General features: G+C 42.7%; 1 protein-coding gene across 1 annotated transcript; it reads right to left on the reverse strand.

The window, feature by feature from the left end:
• Nucleotides 1–1157: 1157 nt before the first annotated feature.
• On the reverse strand, nt 1158–11347 carry LOC311142705 (ubiquitin-conjugating enzyme E2 G1-like). Its single transcript, XM_084178361.1, has 6 exons — nt 11166–11347; nt 8252–8354; nt 5296–5393; nt 3271–3449; nt 2890–3013; nt 1158–2686 (listed from the first exon to the last, which is right to left on the reverse strand). Exons 1-5 carry the CDS (start codon nt 11209–11211, stop codon nt 2927–2929), a joined length of 513 nt encoding a protein of 170 aa, XP_084034487.1. The 5' UTR covers nt 11212–11347; the 3' UTR covers nt 1158–2686; nt 2890–2926.
• Between the last annotated feature and the right edge of the window lie 10628 nt (nt 11348–21975).

A 21975-nucleotide genomic window follows, 5' to 3' on the forward strand; every position in this document is an offset into this window, starting at 1 on the left:
AATTCTCTATTCCACAGGGGTCTCAGAATATTTCCAAAGTTGCCTAAAAAAGTAACTGGCATCTTTGACTGATATGCATTGTGAAATAATACACTGAGAAGTGTCCAAATCTGCATTGACTGTGACTCTAGCCTGCATATTGTTTCAGACCAATTCCACTTGTTCCGGGTTATGGGAATGCATGCATTAGGTACTTGTGTTTAGCTATAACTGCATGTTATTATGAATGATCTTCATAATAATTTGTGATTGGTTGCAAAGGGTGAGACATTTGCTGGTATAAGGTTAAGTGGTCCTTGCCTTGTCTAGACTGGAGCCTGTCCTTGGCACAGATCCCTGAAACCTGCTTTCCAAATTTCTCTGCCCGGACTGCGGTTGATGTGGGAAAGGGAATACGTCTGTGGCAATCACACCACCTCACGGGGTGCAATAGTGCTACATGGCTTTCTTCTGAATATGGGACACCACTATACACACACTACACTTAACCCATATACTATTCATACCATAAGTGACAGTATCCAATTGTTAATGGACATCAATGAGTCCCTGATACTTGCTAAATCTAGCTTAATATGTTGTGACTCACACCCGTTGCTGACAGGTGTATATAATTGAGCACACAGCCATGCAATCTCCAAAGACAAACACTGGCAGTCGAATGGCCTTTCTGAAGAGCTCAGTGACTTTCAACGTGGCACCGTCATAGGATGCCACCTTTCCAGTAAGTCAGTTCGTCACATTTCTGCCCTTCTAGAGCTGCCCCGGTCAACTGTAAGTGCTGTTATTGTGAAGTGGAAAGGTCTAGGAGCAACAACGGCTCAGCCACGAAGTGGTAGGCCAAACAAGCTCACAGAACTGGACCACCGAGTGCTGAAGCACGTAAAAACTCACTACAGAGTTCAAAACTGCCTCTGGAAGCAACGTCAGCACAATAACTGTTCGTCGAGAGCTTCATGAAATGGGTTTCCATGGTCATGTAGTGTATATTTCACCTAGGGCAGGGTTTCCCAAACTCTGTCCTGAATCAGCTGTGTAAAGGGGGGGGGGGGGGGGGGGGGGGGGGGGGGGGGGGGAGTTTGGGAAACCCTGACCTAGGGGTTCAGACACCACATGATACAGATACACATGATAATAACATGCTAGGAAGCAAGATAATGTGTGTAAAAAATAAGTACATGTCTGATCATATGACAAAACATTGTGCATTTCAATTTCATTAAAAGAAAACACCCCAACAGTTATTGGAGGGGGGAATCATATTTTAGAAGAACTCACTACAGAAGGTGACAATTTTCATAACATGAAAAATATACATCAGTATTTTTGTCTTTGTTCATTAGGCAAGTAAACTGCAATAGTCCATCAGAGCCAGAATAAAATAACACAACAGGGGAAATCGAGGATCAGGGGAAGAGAGGGAGGGAAAATAAAACAGGGCACAAACATACACACATTTGAAATCAAAACCCAGACACTACCAGCATGGAAACCTAAAGTTAAAGCATGCATAACAAATCCTATCTAGGACACCACACAAAGAAAATCAAGCGCTACAAATTAATCTGCTTCAAGGTGAATATAGGAGAAATAGCTCCCCACGTCACCCTAAATCTCATCAGAATATTTAAACAAATGTAAGACCGTACACCACACACCTGGGGAAGGTTATTGCTACACTAAATTATTCCAATATTTTAATTATACATTGTCGTGGTGTGAACGGTTATAAAATAACTTCTGCACACTCGTACAATTTCTCTGACTGACTTCTCTGAAACTAACTCTGGTTCAATACAGGGTGCAATTGCCAAGCAATTTAATAGGAGGCACTTTTGAAAAAAAAAAAAAAAATGAAAAACCTAACTATGAGCTCAATTTGTGCATGCGTGACTTGTAATGGTTATGTCCATCTGCAAAGAAACACACCTGAACTTGCCAAATGGGGTAATTTCAACCACGGTAGGGGGAGCTCATCATGGTGTTAAAATCCAAAATAAAACACTTGCATCTTTTCTTGAAGTGCTGATCGTGAAGGAACCCAACACGACAAGCATGCTACAGTGTGTGCGTGTTCTAAAGCACCCCCATGTCCCTCTGCCATAAATGCCATTTCGGCATGATACTCCGGTCATTCTAGAACCAACGCTGCTGTTCTCCAATAGTGGGATTCTACAACCGCATCGCATTCTTACCATTCTGCCTTCTACAAGGCCTCCTGTCCGTCAAAGCAACCTGTAACAGAACTATACTAACACACACTAGAGTGGATGTTGAAGAAGGGGGAAATGGACTAAAAACTTCAATAACTTACAGGGTTCAAATTCTACCTACATAAGCACTATTTATTTGGTACTAAGTGTCTTGCTGGATGGATAGGAACAGTTTATATATTATCCAGTTTTACGTCTGTGCTATATACAGGTTTTTTACAATATCTTCCTGAAAAGTTCATAGACTTCAAAAAGCGTGTTATTCATCTTCTGTTTTGTCGTTTTTGAGTTGGCACTTGCTTGGCGGTTTTTGGTCAGCATGTGGTAACAGCTGTTATGTTCTATTGCAGCTGTTATGTTCTATTGCAGCCTATTGTTGCCAGACGGTTTCTGCCAAATGCAATGAAGACGAGCCTGGCAATAGGGTGTTTGAGTGCAGGAAAACAGTGCCATGTTGTTTCTCAATTGGAGACCTGTGGAAGACAAGAACAGAAAACTTAGCACATATTGATATACTGTAATACACTTCCAGCATAGTGTATTTCAGAGAATGCAACAGGTATGAATGAAGTGTGAACAGTGTGATAAGTTACTCAGAGATGCAGTACAATAGCATTGTGACCTCTTCAAAATAACAAGACATGGCTTGTAAAAGATCAAAGTCCACTACGCTTACCCTGAAAAAGGTGAAGCTAGAAGCCGCTTGATAAAAATCACTCAAAGGCAGTCTCTTGGCTCTTTCTTACACAACGGGCCACTTTCCTTTTGAATTCCCCATGTCGGTCTTCCCTCCACTCTTTCTGAAGGGGGAACAAAGGTGCAAAAACATTTTAGTTCAAAGATGACAGAGTTCTGCTCTCGACAAAGGCAAATTTGATGTTTGAGAACCTGGAACAATCGGAATACATTCAGAATTCAGTGCACTTCAGGACATAATAGAAATTACCATTAACTCCTTTTGTCCCAAACAACAATCCACAGATTGTCTATTTATAAAGAACTAATCAGTGTGAGCATAAACCATTGATTTGGCCCCTCAGGTGAAAATGAGACTCACTGCAGCGTCTACATTGGCAGGCGAGTCTCCGTTAGGGTCCGCCAACATGGAGATAACACTAATCATAATGGTTTCCACTGTGTGGATGGGCAGCCAGCGCTCCTCAGGCTTCTCATAGCCGTACTTATCCTCACCAGGCTCGTGCAAAATAGATATACATACGTCGCCGTTCTTGTCAACTGTAAACAGGACAAGAGACATGAAATTAGACGTATTACATCAAAAGGTTTCAATAGAACAATTATATTTATTTGTGTGTGTAAACAAGGATTTTGGTGCGTTCCAAAAACATCATTACTTTACTGAGAAACAGGACTGATCCTCTGGAGGGATAGCTCACATTTCCCAAACAGTAAAAAATACAAAAAAGTACTAACACTTTCAAGAGAAAACATACAGTTGAAGTCGGAAGTTTACATACACCTTAGCCAAATACATTTAAACTCAGTTTTTCACAATTCCTGACATTTAATCCTAGTAAAAATTCCCTGTCTTAGGTCAGTTAGGATCACCACTTTATTTTAAGAATGTGAAATGTCAGAATAATAGTAGAGAGAATGATTTATTTCAGCTTTTATTTATTTCATCACATTCCCAGTGGGTCAGAAGTTTACATACACTCAATTAGTATTTGGTAGCATTGCCTTTAAATTGTTTAACTTGGGTCAAACGTTTCGGGTAGCCTTCCACAAGCTTCCCACAATAAATTGGGTGAATTTTGGCCCATTGCTCCTGACAGAGCTGGTGTAACTGAGTCGGGTTTGTAGGCCTCCTTGCTCGCACACATTTTTTTCAGTTCTACCCACACATTTTCTATAGGATTGAGGTCAGGGCATTGTGATGGCCACTCCAATACCTTGACTTTGTTGTCCTTAAGCCAATTTGCCATAACTTTGGAAGTATGCTTGGGTTCATTGTCCATTTGGAAGACCCATTTGCGACCAAGCTTTAACTTCCTGACTAATGTCTTGAGATGTTGCTTTAATATATCCACATAATTTTCCTTCCTCATGATGCCATCTACTTTGTGAAGTGCACCAGTCCCTCCTGCAGCAAAGCACCCCCAGAGCATGATGCTGCCACCCCCGTGCTTCACGGTTGGGATGGTGTTCTTCGGCTTGCAATTACCCCCTTTTTCCTCCAAAACATAACGATGCTCATTATGGCCAAACAGTTATATTTTTGTTTCATCAGACCAGAGGACATATAATCTTTGTCCCCATGTGCAGTTGCAAACCGTAGTCTGGCTTTTTTATGGCGGTTTTGGAGCAGTGGTTTCTTCCTTGCTGAGCGGCCTTTCAGGTTATGTCGATATAGGACTCGTTTTACTGTGGATATAGATACTTTTGTACCCGTTTCCTCCAGCATCTTCACAAGGTCCTTTGGTGTTGTTCTGGGATTGATTTGCACTTTTCGCACCAAAGTACGTTCATCTCTAGGAGACAAAACGCGTCTCCTTCCTGAGCGGTATGACGGCTGCGTGGTCCCATGGTGTTTATACTTGTGTACTATTGTTTGCACAGATGAACGTGGTACCTTCAGGCATTTGGAAATTGCTCCCAAGGATGAACCAGACTTGTGGAGGTCTACAATTTATTTTCTGAGGTCTTGGCTGATTTCTTTTGATTTTCCCATGATGTCAAGCAAAGAGGCACTGAGTCTGAAGGTAGGCCTTGAAATACATCCACAGGTACACCTCCAATTGACTCAAATTATGTCAATTAGCCTATCAGAAGCTTCTAAAGCCATAACATCATTTTCTGGAATTTACCAAGCTGTTTAAAGGCAGTCAATTTAGTGTATGTAAACTTCTGCCCCACTGGAATTGTGATACAGTGAATTATAAGTGAAATAATCTGTCTGTAAACAATTGTTGGAATAATTACTTGTGTCATGCACAAAGTAGATGTCCTAACCGACTTGCCAAAACTATAGTTTGTTAACAAGACATTTGTGGAGTGGTTGAAAAACAAGTTTTAATGACTCCATGTAAACTTCCGACTTCAACTGTACACTCATACTTACCATTAGGGTGCCATATATCTGTGATAAATGTCATTTTAGGTGGCCTGAGAGGGTAGTCTTTGGGAAATGTGAGATGTGCTTTGAACACACCACCTTCACTGTGAACAGGAAGGCAAAGAGAAATGTCTGTCGTTATGGTCAAATAGCAGGGGTTGAAATAGGGTTGAAAAGATCCAGAAATCTTGACACAAACAGACAACTGTTGTACATGACAAATAGCAAATACATTAGTGGTGCACGGGTTGACTCATAAGCCACAGTCCCCACGGTTATATCCGCGGGGCGGGCGGGTTTGGGTCATTCAATATTGTGTGGATGAAGGGCGAGTGGGTGGCAGGCAGGTTGAATAAAGACAAAACGCCTTTAAAAAATAAATAAATAAATGTATCTTCTTGTGCAATTGACAGTACATCTATAGGCTACATTGAGATTTTTTTCTTTCCTTATTTTAGGCTCTGGCATTAGTGTGTAAGCCTGAGCTTAAGGGCCTAACTGTACACATGCCAAATAGCCTACACGCCAATCACCAAATGCATTTGGGAACGGGCAGAAAAAGTTAACGTTGATCCACAGAGGCAAAAAGGACAATGTCTGAGTTTAATTCAATAAGAGAAAAGCTGCGAGATGGAGAGTTGAACATAAAGAGAAAGGAGGGCCAGAAAAGTAATGTTTGGAAAGATCTGGTGAAGTGGTAAAAGAGGATGATAGCATGTTATGTGTGATGATTGTGAGGCGTTATACAAATTCGACAGTCACAAGACGGGGACTTCAAACAGGCCTATGGCACGTCAAGGGAACTGTAGCCTACTGTTCAGATGGGTTAAACGGAAACTGAAATCTGGACACCGACTGTAGGTCTATAACCTCTCACATAGCCTTAATATTACAGTGCATTCAGAAAGAATTCAGACCCCTTCCCTTTTTCCACATTGTTATGTTACAGCCTTATTCTAAAATGGATACAATTATTTTTACCCCCTCAATACCCCATAATGACAAAGCGAAAACAGGTTTTTAGAAATGTTTGAAAATGTTTTTTTTTTTTTAAACAACCTTATTTACATAAGTATTCAGACCCTTTGCTATGAGACTTGAAATTGAGCTCAGGTGCATCCTGTTTCCAATGATCATCCTTGAGATGTTTCTAACAACTTGGAGTCCACCTGTGGTAAATTCAATTGATTGGACATGATTTGAAAAGGCACACACCTGTCTATATAAGGTCCCACAGTTGACAGTGCATGTCAGAGCAAAACCAAGCCATGAGGTCAAAGGACTTGTCCGTAGAGCTCGGAGACAGGATTGTGTCAAGACACAGATCTGGGGAAGGGTACCAAAACATTTCTGCAGCATTGAAGGTCCCCAAGATCACAGTCGCCTCCATCATTCTTAAATGGAAGAAGTTTGGAATCACCAAGACTCTTCCTAGAGCTGGCCGCCCAGCCAAACTAAGAAATCGGGGGAGAAGGGCCTTGGTCAGGGAGGTGACCAACAACCTGATGGTCACTCTGACAGAGCTCCAGAGTTCCTCTGTGGAAATGGGAGAACCTTCCAGAAGGACAACCATCTCTGCAGCACTCCACCAATCAGACCTTTATGGTAGAGTGGCCAGACGGAAGCCACTCCTCAGTAAAAGGCACATGACAGCCGGCTTGGAGTTTGCCAAAAGGCACCTAAAGGACTCTCAGACCATGAGAAACAAGATTCTCTGGTCTGATGAAACCAAGATTGAACTCTTTGGCCTGAATGCCAAGCGTCACGTCTGGAGGAAACCGGGCACTATCCCTACAGTGAAGCATGGTGGTGGCAGCATCATGCTGTGGGGATGTTTTTCAGCGGCAGGGACTGGGAGACTAGTCAGGAACGAGGGAAAGATTAACAGAGCAAAGTACAGAGAGATCCTTGATGACAACCTGCTCCAGAGCGCTCAGGACCTCAGACTGGGGCGAAGGTTCACCTTCCAACAGGATAACTTCCCTAAGCACACAGCCAAGACAACGCAGGAGTGGCTTCGGGACAAGTCTCTGAATGTCCTTGAGTGGCCCAGCCAGAGCCCGGACTTGAACCCGATTTGAACATCTCTGAAAATACCTGAAAACAGCTGTGCAGCAACGCTCCCCATCCAACCTGACAGAGCTTGAGAAGATAGGCAGAGAAGAATGTGAGAAACTCCCCAAATACAGGTGTGCCAAGCTTGTAGCGTCATACCCAAGAAGACTCAAGGCTGTAATCGCTGCCAAAGGTGCTTCATCAAAGTACTGAGTAAAGGGTCTGAATACTTGTGTAAATGTGAATTTTTTAATTTTTAATACATTTGCTAAAATACATTTAAAAAACTGTTTTTGCTTTGTCATTATGGGTTATTGTGTGTAGATTGAGAAAAAACGAACAATTTAATCAATTTCTTAGAATAAGGCTGTAACGTAATAAAGTAGAAGTCAAGGGGTCTGAATACTTTCCGAATGCACTGTAACTCCTGCAGAATTGAGCATTTCTTGCAGTAAAATTATCCACTAAATGAATGCAACATTTTGACTCAGGAACAGGAGTGGAGAAATAATTTCTTTCAGCATCTTGAGAGAATGCGAATGCACAGTTAGATACCGTCTTTATCAGCATCGTAAAAGCTGATAGTATTTCAACCACATAAAGTATGCGTCCAAGCCGAACTAAAATCTGATCAGAAACATGTTGGGTCGTTTTCACAGCTTTGTATTTCCTTCTTTTTTTTTTTTTTTGGAGTTAGGCCTACTGCATTTTCTCCCTGGTCCGTAAACGTCTTTGCTTCGAGAACGAAGCAGAGAAAACAGATGGGTTATTAGCAATTGCGGGCGGTCGAAACAAACAGCTGAACCGCGCACCACTAAAATACATCCCCACATCCAAATACTCCCCAGCAGACTCATCAACCCACCCACACAGCAAAATCAGAGTGGAACTGGGCTGGCAGACTTACTAGCATGTGTCTGGTGGGCCGATGATTAAGACTTCCCATCTGTAGAGATCGTTATCATCTATCAAACCTGCTGAGAATCCCTCCACTGGGTTCTTATTCAGCTCTAGGAAATCAAGAGAAAACATTTATACATCATGGTTTTTCATCCGAAATACACAAAAAAAATAGTAGTGGTTCTACGGTGATGTGTGACTCTTGAACTCTATCCAGTCAACACAGTGAGACGTCCATCTCGCTAATCAGTATGTGGGAATGATGGATTCAGCCTTCTCAGACTGAAAATGTGCCTCTCTGTGAACATAAAGCTTTTGATCCATAAAATCATTTATATCCCTAAAAAAAAGTGATATCCCTATAAAGTGCCTATTATACCAAATAAACAGCTTCCTTAAGTAGCAGTTTAAACTGAACTCAGAAGTTCACTGTGGTTTAGATGTGCTGTGGCAGCCAGTCTCCTGCTGTGCTGAAACACCAGCACAGTCAAACAACCGCACCCATCTGTCACACCCTGGGCTCTGGTCCTAAAATAATCAACTTGGTATGTAGATTCCAACCATTTCATTTCCTCTCGATACAAACCACCTCAACAGTGAAGTCAACCTAAAGAGGGCATGTTAAATGGTCCCAATAACGCACCTCTTATTGTGTAAGTAAGTAGTCAAGCAGTCTAAAAGAAACATATATTCATAGTGCTGTCATAAACACCGTAAGTTGATCAGGGCTTGCACAACTCCACCTTAATGGGGATCAGTGACCTCTACTACTGCGGGTGAGTGACTATTACTACTACTGCTGTTAATGGGGGTGAGTGACTATTACTACTACTGCTGTTAATGGGGGTGAGTGACTATTACTACTACTGCTGTTAATGGGGGTGAGTGACTATTACTACTACTGTTGTTAATGGGGGTGAGTGACTATTACTACTACTGCTGTTAATGGGGGGTGAGTGACTATTACTACTACTGCTGTTAATGGGGGTGAGTGACTATTACTACTACTGCTGTTAATGGGGGTGAGTGACTATTACTACTACTGCTGTTAATGGGGGTGAGTGACTATTACTACTACTGTTGTTAATGGGGGTGAGTGCCTTTAATACTGCTGTTGAGGAGGGTGAGTGAGGAGTCAAAGGGAAACTGATGTAGTGCCAATGACATGTATTAACCCTGGTCTGACAGGGGGCACTGTATTGAAACCACCAGGCAACCATCTTGACATTCCTCAATTGTAAAAAAAAAAATATATATTTTGGAAGCTATAGAAATGCATTTATTAATGTCTGCATTTGTTTGTTCCACTTTTATTCTATCACACACACACCTTAATGCATACTTTAAAATTGATATTATGTGAGCTAAACATACAAATAAAAGAAATACATTAAATAAAAAGGTTTTTAAGTATTTTTTTTTAGAGAGTATTAATGTTACTGTCCCCACTACAACAGAAAATACATGCAATTTTGTAAATGAAACACTTAATTGAAATACTGTAGAATTCCATTAATTCCTTCGGAGGAACTACTACTGGGGATTGCCAATATGGCTGACTGGTGGCTTCAAAGCCCATCAATGGCCAATACATAGCATCAGCAATCCAGGGTTTGTTATTTATATTTATATATATATATATATATATATATATATATATATATATATATATATATATATATATATATATATATATATATATATACACTTCATTGAGTTGTACATCCCCTTTGAACAGCAACCCTGACGATCATGTTTAGAGCCAGGGAAGGCCTCTGGAACACAGCCACATAGGGCTTTAGACCGAGCTGTTCTCCCTCAGCTGAAAACACTTGGCAAGGTGCAGCATAGCCAAGTAAAACGCTAAGATATACTTCACATCAACGTTAGTTGAATGGAGACGAGAGTGTGCGGAGTGTACCTCATACTACATCGCGTCGCTGTCAGTCGATACGAGGACACAAACGGTGGTTGTATTTGATTAACGTTTAATAAAAAAAAGTATGGATTTCAGCAAACAAAAAAAGGCACACAGCTACAGAGGACAAACATATGTACACAGTTTAAGTATCGACCTTCGGCGACTCGATGAAGTCGGAGATACAGTCCACACACTCGTCTCCGCTCAACTCCGTTGATGTGAAGGACATCGTGGAGTTGAATTTTACTTGGCTTGGAGCAGCAGTACCTTTGTTTATGCATGTCTAACTTTAATATGTGTATCAAAAAAGGAAATAAGAGAGATCATGGTGAAATCATGGGCTATTGTACACAATTGACTTCCATATCCCCTTCAACATGAAAAAAATTAACAATATGACATGAGTGTATCTATCACTCTGAATGGCTAATAGAAGTTTGACAGACACAGCCATATTAGGCTAGTTAGGTACATTTCTGAATGTACACCAGAATCGTAATCAAATACTTAACAGAATGAACACTTTTTGTTAATGGGTGGTTCAGTTAAACTCCTGCACGGCCCTGGCTTAATTTAAAATCAAGCTGACAGTTGTCCAATAATGACCAGCTGACAGTTGACGTGTGTCTGCTAACGTTAGCCAACAATCGACATTACGTTCAAAACAAAGGGGTAGTATATTAAACGTTACATTTAGCTTGCTATCTAGTTAGCTAGCTAAACTTGAACCATTTCGCGTCCACAATAACAAATTAAAAAATAACAACCACAAATTTGATTTTACTAGCTATATTCAACTATCAAAATGAAGTAAGCCAAGATGTGACATTTCACAGCACACACGATAGTAGCTAGCTAGATAAAGTAAAAGCCGAAACAAAGATTAAACGATATGCCGCAAGTGGGCCAAATTAGATGGATTAGCTAACGTTAGCTAGCACAGCAACCGGACAAATAAAAAAGAACGTTAGCTGACGTTAGCCACCAGTTTATAAATTACCTGCCAGCTGTCTCCTGAGTAACAGTGCTGCCTGAGGCTCCGTCATGTTTTTACAACTTGGATTACAAAATGACAAATGTTAATATTGCGAGGTGAGAGAATTAGCTAGGTATTTACTTTCAATAAATAACGCCAGTGCAGTGCTTATTTTCCTTCTTCTTCTTCTTCTTCTTTGATATAATAGCGGTCCGCAAACAAACGTTAAAGGTGCATGCCGCCACCTACTGTGCTGGAGTGTGTGGTCAATCACAGTCTTGCTTCTTCTTCGATGAGGTTTAACGGTGGTTGGCATCCAATAAATGTTGCATTACCGCCACCTACTACATTTTCATTTTAGCAGACAACCTTATCCAGAGCAACTTACAGTTAGTGCATACATTATTTTATTTTTTTCATACTGGCCCCCCGTGGGAAACGAACCCAGCTACATCCCTGCCAGCCATTCCCTCCCCTACTGTGCGCTGCCCCATGGGTCTCCCGGTCGCAGCTGGCTACGACAGAGCCTGGATTCGAACCAGAATCTCTAGTTGCACAGCTAGCACTGCGATGCAGTGCCTTAGACCACTGCACCACTCGGGGGTCTAGAGTATAACTCCCTTATACTTTGCTTGAAAATAATAATAATTTCTAAATCCTCCTACCTAACTTAGAACTTCTGAGAAAATAAAGAAGAGCCCTACTAACTTCTAATAGACCCTCCCCCATCCCTAAACCCCTCCCCCAAATCCCTTTTTTTTTTTAAACAACCCGTCCAACCTCAATGACCCTACACTTCAATCTTTCCCTCTCTTCAACATACTTACGACAATATAACAACACGTGCTCCACCGTTTCATCGACCATACACTCTAGACACAAACCATTCACATGCTTGCCAACCAGATGTAATGACGAGTTCAATGTACAATGTCCTAAGCGCAATCGAGCAAACACCAGCGCTTCCTTCCTAATCTGACCACAACGTTAGACACGGACACGAATGATCTGCTTGGCGTGTTAACACACTGGTGGTTTGTTGTAACCGAGTATTGATGCTAAACCGTGTTATTGGAGGCTAGCATGCTAGTTGGCTTTGGCGTCATAGGATTCGGTGCCCTGGACGGTTTTCACGGAAGAATACTGTACCAAGTTAGCTAGCTGAATAAACTAAGTTAGAGTCTATTCCTAGAAAAAATTGAACCGCTGTAGTTTACAACAATTATAATTTCTAAAGTGAAGTTGGGATTGTTTTATTTGAGTGTTTTCCTTGAAACGTAAGTGAGGGAGGCCCCGCTCTCTCGCTTTCCCAGATGTTTAGTTAATTTCATTCCAATCTCCTTTGCATTATTGTAGCCTTTTTTTGTAGCCTGTCAACTATGTGTCTGTCTATCCCTGTTCTCTCCTCTCTGCACAGGCCATACAAACGCTTCACACCACATGGCTGTTGCCACTCTAATCTGGTGGTCCCTGCGCGCACGACCCATGTGGAGTTCCAGGTCTCCGGCAGCCTCTGGAACTGCCGTTCTGCGGCCAACAAGGCAGAGTTCATCTCAGCCTATGTTACTCTCCAGTCCCTCGACTTCTTGGCGCTGACGGAAACATGGAATACCACAGAAAACACTGCTACTCCTACTGCTCTCTCCTCGTCTGACCATGTGTTCTCGCATACCCCGAGAGCTTCTGGTCAGCGCGGCGGTGGCACAGGAATCCTCATCTCTCCCAAGTGGACATTCTCTCTTTTCCCCCTGACCCATCTGTCTATCTCCTCATTTGAATTCCATGCTGTCACAGTCACTAGCCCATTCAAGCTTAACATCCTTGTCATTTATCGCCCTCCAGGTTCCCTTGGAGAGTTCATCAATGAGCTTGACGCCTTGATAAGTTCCTTTCCTGAGGATGGCTCACCCCTCACAGTTATGGGTGACTTTAACCTCCCTACGTCTGCCTTTAACTCATTTCTCTCTTCCTCCTTCTTTCCACTCCTTTCCTCTTTTGACCTCACCCTCTCACCGTCCCCCCCTACTCACAAGGCAGGCAATACGCTTGACCTCATCTTTACTAGATGCTGTTCTTCTACTAATCTCACTGCAACTCCCCTCCATGTCTCCGACCACTACTTTGTATCCTTTTCTCTCTCGCTCTCCTCCAACACTACTCACTCTGCCCCTACTCAGATGGTAATGTGCCGTCGCAACCTTCGCGCTCTCTCTCCCGCTACTCTCCTCTTCCATCCTATCATCTCTTCCCGCTGCTAAATCCTTCTCCCTCCGATCTCCTGATTCTGCCTCCTCAACCCTCCTCTCCTCCCTTTCTGCATCTTTTGACTCATTGTCCATGGCTTGACGACTCATTGCGAGCTCACAGAAGTGGGCTCCGGGCAGCCGAGCGGAAATGGAGGAAAACTAGACTCCCTGCGGACATCTATTCACTCCCTCCTCTCTACATACTCTTCCTCTGTTTCCGTTGCTAAAGCCACTTTCTACCACTCTAAATTTCAAGCCTCTGCCTCTAACCCTAGGAAGCTCTTTGCCACCTTCTCCTCCCTGCTGAATCCTCCTCCTCCTCCCCCTCCCTCCTCCCTCTCTGTGGATGAATTACGTCAACCATTTTGAAAAGAAGGTTGACGACATCCGATCCTCATTTATTAAGTCAAATGACACTGCTAGTCCTGCTCACACTGCCCTACCCTATGCTTTGACTTCTTTCTCCCCTCTCTCTCCAGATGAAATCTTGCAACTTGTGACAGCTGGCCGCCCAACCACCTGCCCGCCTGACCCTATCCCCTCCTCTCTTCTCCAGACCATTCCCGGAGACCTTCTCCCTTACTTCACCTCGCTCATCAACTCATCCTTGACTGCTGGCCATGTCCCTTCCTTCTTCAAGAGAGCGAGAGTTGCACCTCTCCTCAAAAAACCTACACTCAATCCCTCCGATGTTCAACAACTACAGACCAGTATCCCTTCTTTCTTTTCTCTCCAAAAGACCTATCCGCTGCCTTTGATACTGTGAACCATCAGATCCTCCTCTCCACCCTCTCCGAGTTGGGCATCTCCGGCGCTGCTCACTCTTGGATTTCGTCCTACCTGACAGGTCGCTCCTACCAGGCGGCGTGGCGAGAATCTGTCTCCGCACCACGTGCTCTCACCACTGGTGTCCCCCAGGGCTCAGTTCTAAGCCCTCTCCTATTCTCTCCATACACCAAGTCACTTGGCTCTGTCATATCCTCACATGGCCTCTCCTATCATTGCTACGCAGACGACACACAACTAATCTTCTCCTTTCCCCCTTCTGATAACCAGGTGGCGAATCGCATCTCTGCATGTCTGGCAGACATATCAGTATGGATGACGGATCACCACCTCAAGCTGAACCTTGGCAAGACGGAGCTGCTCTTCCTCCTGGGGAAGGACTGCCCGCTCCATGATCTCGCCATCACGGTTGACAACTCCATTGTGTCCTCCTCCCAGAGTGCAAAGAACCTTGGCGTGACCCTGGACAACACCCTGTCGTTCTCCGCTAACATCAAGGCGGTGACCCGATCCTGTAGGTTCATGCTCTACAACATTCGGAGAGTACGACACTGCCTTACACAGGAAGCGGCACAGGTCCTAATCCAGGCACTTGTCATCTCCCGTCTGGATTACTGCAACTCGCTGTTGGCTGGGCTCCCTGCCTGTGCCATTAAACCCCTACAACTCATCCAGAATGCCGCAGCCCGTCTGGTGTTCAACCTTCCCAAGTTCTCTCATGTCACCCCGCTCCTACGCACACTCCACTGGCTTCCAGTTGAAGCTTGCATCTGCTACAAGACCATGGTGCTTGCCTACGGAGCTGTGAGGGGAACGGCACCTCCGTACCTTCAGGCTCTGATCAGTCCCTACACCCAAACGAGGGCATTGCGTTCATCCACCTCTGGCCTGCTGGCTCCCCTACCTCTGCTGAAGCACAGTTCCCGCTCAGCCCAGTCAAAACTGTTCGCTGCTCTGGCACCCCAATGGTGGAACAAGCTCCCTCACGACGCCAGGACAGCGGAGTCACTCACCACCTTCCGGAGACATTTGAAACCCCACCTCTTTAAAGAATACCTGGGATAGGATAAAGTAATCCTACCCCACCCCTTACCCCCCCCCCAGAAAAAAGAACGGAAAAAAAAAAAAATGAAAAAAATGAAATAAAAAAAAAAAAAAAAAAAAAGATAAAAACAATTGAAAATATAAATAAAATAAACATTTGTAAAGTGGTTATCCCACTGGCTATAAGGTGAATGCACCAATTTGTAAGTCGCTCTGGATAAGAGCGTCTGCTAAATGACGTAAATGTAAATGTCATTGTCCATTTGGAAGACCCATTTGCGACCAAGCTTTAACTTCCTGACTGATGTATTGAGATGTTGCTTCAATATATCCACATAATTTTCCTTCCTCATGATGCCATCTATTTTGTGAAGTGCACCAGTCCCTCCTGCAGCAAAGCACACCCACAGCATGATGCTGCCACCCCCGTGCTTCACGGTTGAGATGGTGTTCTTCCGCTTGCAAGCAACCCCCAAAAAGTAAGATCTTTGTCCCCATGTGCAGCTGCAAACTGTAGTCTGGCTTTTTTATGGAGGTTTTGGAGTAGTGGCTTCTTCCTTGCTGTGCGGCCTTTCAGGTTATGTCGATATAGGCCTTGTTTTACTGTGGATATAGATATAAGATTTCCTCCAGCATCTTCACAAGGTCCTTTGCTGTTGTTCTGGGATTGATTTGCACTTTTCGCACCAAAGTACGCTCATCTCTAGGAGACAGAATGCGTCTCCTTCCTGAGCGGTATGACATCTGCGTGGTTCCGTGGTGTTTATACTTGCGTACTATTGTTTGTACAGATGAACGCGGTACCTTCAGGCATTTGGAAATTGCTCCCAAGGATGAACCAGACTTGTGGAGGTCTACAATTTATTTTCTGAGGACTTGGCTGATTTCTTTTGATTTTCCCATGATGTCAAGCAAAGAGGCACTGATTTTGAAGGTAGGCCTTGAAATACATCCACAGGTACACCTCCAATTGACTCAAATGATGTCAATTAGCCTATCAGAAGCTTCTAAAGCCATGACATAATTTCTGGAATTTTCCAAGCTGTTTAAAGGCACAGTCAACTTAGTGTATGTAAACTTCTGCCCCACTGGAATTGTGATACAGTGAATTATAAGTGAAATAATCTGTCTGTAAACAATTGTTGGAAAAATTACTTGTGTCATGCACAAAGTAGATGTCCTAACCGACTTACCAAAACTATAGTTTGTTAACAAGAAATGTGTGTAGCGGTTGAAAAACGAGTTTTAACGACTCCAACCTAAGTGTATGTAAACTTCCAACTTCAACTGTACATCAACCGGCCTCTCTAAAGATAACTCTCCACCAGACTTTAAGCAATGATCACCAAACTTTTCCCAGTCTGCTTTAGGAAAGCACCATCTTCTGAATGGTACCCTATCTGGAAAAGTAACATCAAAGTTCATGGTGCACGAAATCGGGAAATGATCACTTCCAACAGTAGAATCATTCATTACGCTACATTCACGGATAGATGCAATAGAGTTAGAAGCCATTGTGAGGTTCAGGCAGGATGTAACCCCTCTAACAACATCAACTATTGTACCACATCCATCGTTAAGACTTACAGTGCTTTCGGAAAGTATTCAGACCCCTTTACTTTTTCCGCATTTTATTACGTTACAGCCTTATTCTAAAATGGATTTCAATATCCACACAACACCCCATAATGACAAATCAAAAACAGAAGACTGAAATATAACAAAACCGTTTGGCGAACCCCAAACGTGTTTGCTTATTTTTTTCTTTAAGCAATGGCTTTTTTCTGGCCACTCTTCCGTAAAGCCCAGCTCTGTGGAGTGTACGGCTTAAAGTGGTCCTATGGACAGATACTCCAATCTCCGCTGTTGAGTTTTGCAGCTCCTTCAGGGTTAACTTTGGTCTCTTTGTTGCCTCTCTGAGTAATGCCCTCCTTGCCTGGTCCGTGAGTTTTGATGGGCGGCCCTCTCTTGGCAGGTTTGTTGTGGTGCCATATTCTTTCCATTTTTAATAATGGATTTAATGGTGCTCCGTGGGATGTTCAAAGTTTCTGATATTTTTTTTTATCCCAACCATGATCTGTACTTCACCACAACTTTGTCCCTGACCTATTTGGAGAGCTCCTTGGTCTTCATGGTGCCGCTTGCTTGGTGGTGCCCCTTGCTTAGTGGTGTTGCAGACTCTGGGGCCTTTCAGAACAGGTGTATATATACTGAGATCATTTGACCGATCATGTGACACTTAGATTGCACACAAGTGGACTTTATTTAACTAATTATGTGACTTCTGAAGGTAATTGGTTGCACCAGATCTTATTTAGGGCTTCATAGCAAAGAGTGTGAATACATATGCACGCACCACTTTTCCGTAATTTATTTTTTTGAATTATTTGAAACAAGTTATTTTTTTCATTTCACTTCACCAATTTGGGCTATTTTGTATATGTCCATTACATGAAATCCAAATAAAAATCAATTTAAATTACAGGTTGTAATGCAACAAAATAAGAAAAACGCCAAGGGGGATGAATACTTTTGCAAGGCACTGTATGTCAGGAGAAGTGCAGTACTATCATAAGTAGAGTTATACTTGGAATAAAGAGAGGCAGAGGAGGTCTGAGAGAGGGAGGAAGAGGGTGAGCTTGAGTCAGTTGAAAATGGCGGGAAAAAAGGGAGATGGTTTGTTAAACAAGAATGGTAGAAAGTGTAAGTAGAGTGAGTTGAAGACAGGAGGAGAAATGGAAGTGAATGAGGGGGAAGTATCAGAGGTGGTAGGTGTGGTGAAGTTCTCGGAGCCCAAGGTTTGCGCCGAGGGTCAGGATAAAGATAATTCTGTGACAGTAGGAGTGAAGTTTTTGTAAAAAGTGGACCCTTGCCTTTTGGCTGATCCATTTGTGTGTTTCAGGGTGGGTAAAAACAGAGTTGGGTGCTGTGGAATTGGTGAGGGTAACCAGAAGTGGTCTAGTGATAATTGTTTGTGTTTCTGCTGGTAAGAGGGAGCAGGCGCTCTGTGTTAAACGAATGGGGGCAAGAGATGTGAATTGTTTTGCTCTCAAGAAAAGGGCGCCATTGAAAAGAGAGATTACTGGGGTAGTGGTAAATGTGAAAGCTGACCAACTGAAGGGTAAGATTCCCGGTGTTTGTGATGCTCGTCATTTGGTGTGACGCAGACAGGCTGATGTGAGTGGAGAAACAGAAGAGTCATTGTCTGTTCTTTTGAGTTTTGATGTTGAGTCTTTGCTCGACAAAGTGATGTTAGGATATATAAGTTATCCGGTATGAGCTTTTTTGCCGAATACATTACGTTGTTACAGGTGTCAAGCTTATGGGCATGTGGCAGCAGTGTGTAGGAGGGAGGTTCCTAGGTGTGAGAAGTGTGCAGAAGGGCATGAGACAAAGGAATGTGTAGCATTGGGGAAAGTAGTGGTATGTGTTAATTGTAGGGGTGCCCATGTGGTTGGGGATCCAAAATGTCCGGTGCGAGAGAGTCAGGTTGAGATTTCCAGGGTTAGAGTAGTGCATATACTGAGGCAGTGAAGAAAGTAGAGGAAGATGGTTGAAGGGGAAGGGATCCTGAGAGGAATGGTGTGAGTAGTAGATCTGTACCAGTACAGAGCGATAAACCAACAAGTGATATATGTTTCAGTAAGATTGGATTTTTGGCATTTATAGCAATGGTTATTAACTGTACTGCAGGAATGGAACCTAAGTCGCGGAAAATAGAGGTATTTGGGTGTGCTAGACTTGACATCAGAAGAGTTACAGGGTGTGTTAAGTGGTGGTGTCCAATCCTTTCAGGCTGTTGGCCTGAAGTAGGAAGAAATATATTTAAATAGTGGAGTATGGTAGTTATTATTATTATTTATTTTTATTGTTATTATTTGTGAGTGTAGTGTTTTTTAAATGTTTTAAGGAAAGTTTAAGGGAGTTATACTCCAGTCAGGTAGGTGGCGGTAATACAACATTTCTTGGATGCCAACCGCCGTTAAACCTCATCGAAGAAGAAGAACTGCGAACAGAGAGGAACGTTCTGGGGGAGCGGACGACTTTTTCATGCGTTGAACGTCGGTCGGAGAAAAATGGCGGAAGCGGATGATGAAATGGATTCTGAATCTAATGGCGGTAGAATCAGGGAGAATTTGAAAATTGTCCAAAAGAAAGGAAAACGAAGCAAAGTAGAGTGTAGTGATGAGAATGTCACTTCGTATCTTGTAGGAATACGGTTTGTAAATGAGGAGCAGTTGATCGAATTACCAATCTTGAGGAATCCATTTGAGATATCGAAACTGGTGGAGAGAGTGCTGGGTAGAGTGAAGGCTGTGAGGATCTCGAGAGGCGGGCTGGTTTAGATTTTTTGTGCTTCTGAGGATCAGAAGAAACGTGTGTTGCGTCTCACCCGATTTGCTAAATTTGCAAGTGTTGTGTGTGTCTCTTAGGAACAGGGCACCACTCAAGGGGTTTATATCTTGATTCTCGTGGGAAGTAGACGTTGAAGAGATGAAAAATATTCCTGGAGTAATTGATTGAATCGGGTGTTGTATCAAGAAAAAGTGAAGTCTCTGTTCTTTTGTTTTTTGATATGGAGTCTCTCCTTACTCAAGTGCAGTTTGGGTATGTTAACTACAGTCAGAGTGTCTATCCCAAGACCAATGCAGTGTGATCATTGTAAAGCTTTTGGTCATGTTTCAAGTGTTTGCAGAAGGGAGAGGCCGAGATGTCCAAGTTGTGGAAATGATCATATGTGTTATAAAAGTGATGAAAATGTGACATGTTGCAATTGTGGTGGGAACCATAAAGCCACGTATTTTGAATGCCCCACAGGGGTGAAAGAGAATGAGGTGGCCAAAGTCAGGGCTATCCAGAGCATATCATATGCAGCAGCTGTTAAAAGGGTTGAGGGTTTGAATGGTGCTCCTGAAGAGTCCATGGTGGTGGATAGGCCTTCGCTGCAGGGGTTGCCTTTCACCAGCAGGATCCTGACATTTTAAAGGTTAAAGAAGGTGGACTTTGTGGCCTTTATAGCTATGGAGATAAATGGCACTGCCAAGGTGGAGAGAAGGTCCAGGAAGATAGAAATCATTGTGGAAGTGGCGGAGAGGTTCCTGGGGCTGAAAGATTTCTAGGCGAAGGAGTTACATGGAATATTGTCACAAGCCGTACCACCCTCTCAGGGCCTAGAGCCTGAGAAGGGAGATATGGAGATTAGAAAGAAGGAAGAAGTGGGAGTTTTGTTTTGTTTTGTCAATGTACTATTTTTATTTGGGTGGATTAAGTTAGTTTCCCTATCACGTATGGATTTTCTTTTTTACCTTGTTTTGATTTCAACCCGTCCAGTTGGTGGCGGCAATGCACCTTTTTGGGTTGTAGTCTGCCATAAAACCCACAGAAGAAGGAGGAAGAAGAATAATATAGTTTCGGTCCATGTTTCCCAGGGGATTAATTGGTGGTGAAAATGTAAAAGTTATAAAACATGTTTGAAAGTAGTTTGCCTGAATTTCCTGACGTGTGTTTATGGGCAGTGTGGTTTGTTTCAGAGCCAGTTAACGGTTTGTTGTGTGGTAGAATGTGTTCAAAAGTTGGTTGCAGATTATTGTCGTGTTTGTCGAGGATTTTATGGGTTTTGGGTCTGAGCAGTTTATTGAGAGTGCCCTCCCAACACATTTTCAGCAACGTTTTAAAAAAATCGGTCAGCAACTATAGTCTCTGTGAAAACACTGTAGCGCTTTAGAAAGTGACAACTGAGATATTTGTGTTCTTAGTCAATATGTTTTACTGTAGGCCTAAACCTGTTTAAAACTAGTAAACCGGAATCATGTAATAAACTTTGGTTGATTTTGATGATACTGTTTCCGTAAATGGGCATACAGTAGTTGTGGTTTATTTAGATGTTACACATCTTTATTTCACCTGGATTATCAAGCATTTTAGGGGCACCACTAGGAATTTAGTAAATGAGAATAAACTTTTTTCCTTTTCTAGCTAATCAATCAAATGTATTTTTATAAAGCCCTTTTTTTTTTTTTTTTCCATCAGCAGTTGTCACAAAGTGCTTTACAGATACCCAACATAAAACCCTAAAGAACAACCAATGCAGAAGCAGTTGGCTAGAATAAACTCCCTAGAAGGTCCTCTGTAGCTCAGCTGGTAGAGCACAGCGCTTGTAACGCCAGGGTAGTGGGTTCGATCCCCGGGACCACCCATACACACACAAAAAAAAATTATGCACGCATGACTGTAAATCGCTTTGGATAAAAGCGTCTGCTAAATGGCATATTATTAAGGAGAAACCTAGAGAGGAACCATGCAGTGAACAACATACCATATATTTTAGACAACTTCACTGTTGTGCCAAAGGATACAAACAACAGCAGCACTGTCCCTGTGAAATGTAATTTCAAAGTTACATAATTCCTGTTATGTTGTCCTGGTAACTGCTTTGCAGTGTATATAAAGTTAAGTCAGTTAGGATATCTGGGCTGTGTAGAGGTATTCCAAATTCTGGTGTGTCCCTTAGTGTTTGGTCCAAGTCCATTCTGTATTTTGAGGACTCTGAAAGCTTAACATTTTGAATGCACAACTTAGTCCACTCGACTTATATGTTGAAGTAGCCTAAAGCATTATATGCAAGTTGAATGGCAACAGGCTTTTTTGAACTTCATGATTACCTTGTGTTTGGCACCTGGTAATATAACATTTATGAGCTGTTGGATCTTAACATTGAGTATTGTATGTAGAGTGCAGTAAGAGATGGCAATGTGTTA

Source organism: Coregonus lavaretus (assembly GCF_964263955.1).
Source record: "Coregonus lavaretus genome assembly, chromosome: 15".
Lineage (NCBI taxonomy): Eukaryota > Metazoa > Chordata > Actinopteri > Salmoniformes > Salmonidae > Coregonus > Coregonus lavaretus.

Bases quoted from the DNA above. Each gene is read 5' to 3' on its own strand.
- LOC311142705 (XM_084178361.1), bottom strand. From the start codon at position 11,211: ATGACGGAGCCTCAGGCAGCACTGTTACTCAGGAGACAGCTGGCAG. The intron at 5,394-8,251 runs GTAAGTCTGCCA...TCCTGTTCACAG, and splicing joins GGCCCACCAGACACATGCTA to TGAAGGTGGTGTGTTCAAAG. The intron at 3,450-5,295 runs GTAAGTATGAGT...TCCTGTTTACAG, and splicing joins AGATATATGGCACCCTAATG to TTGACAAGAACGGCGACGTA.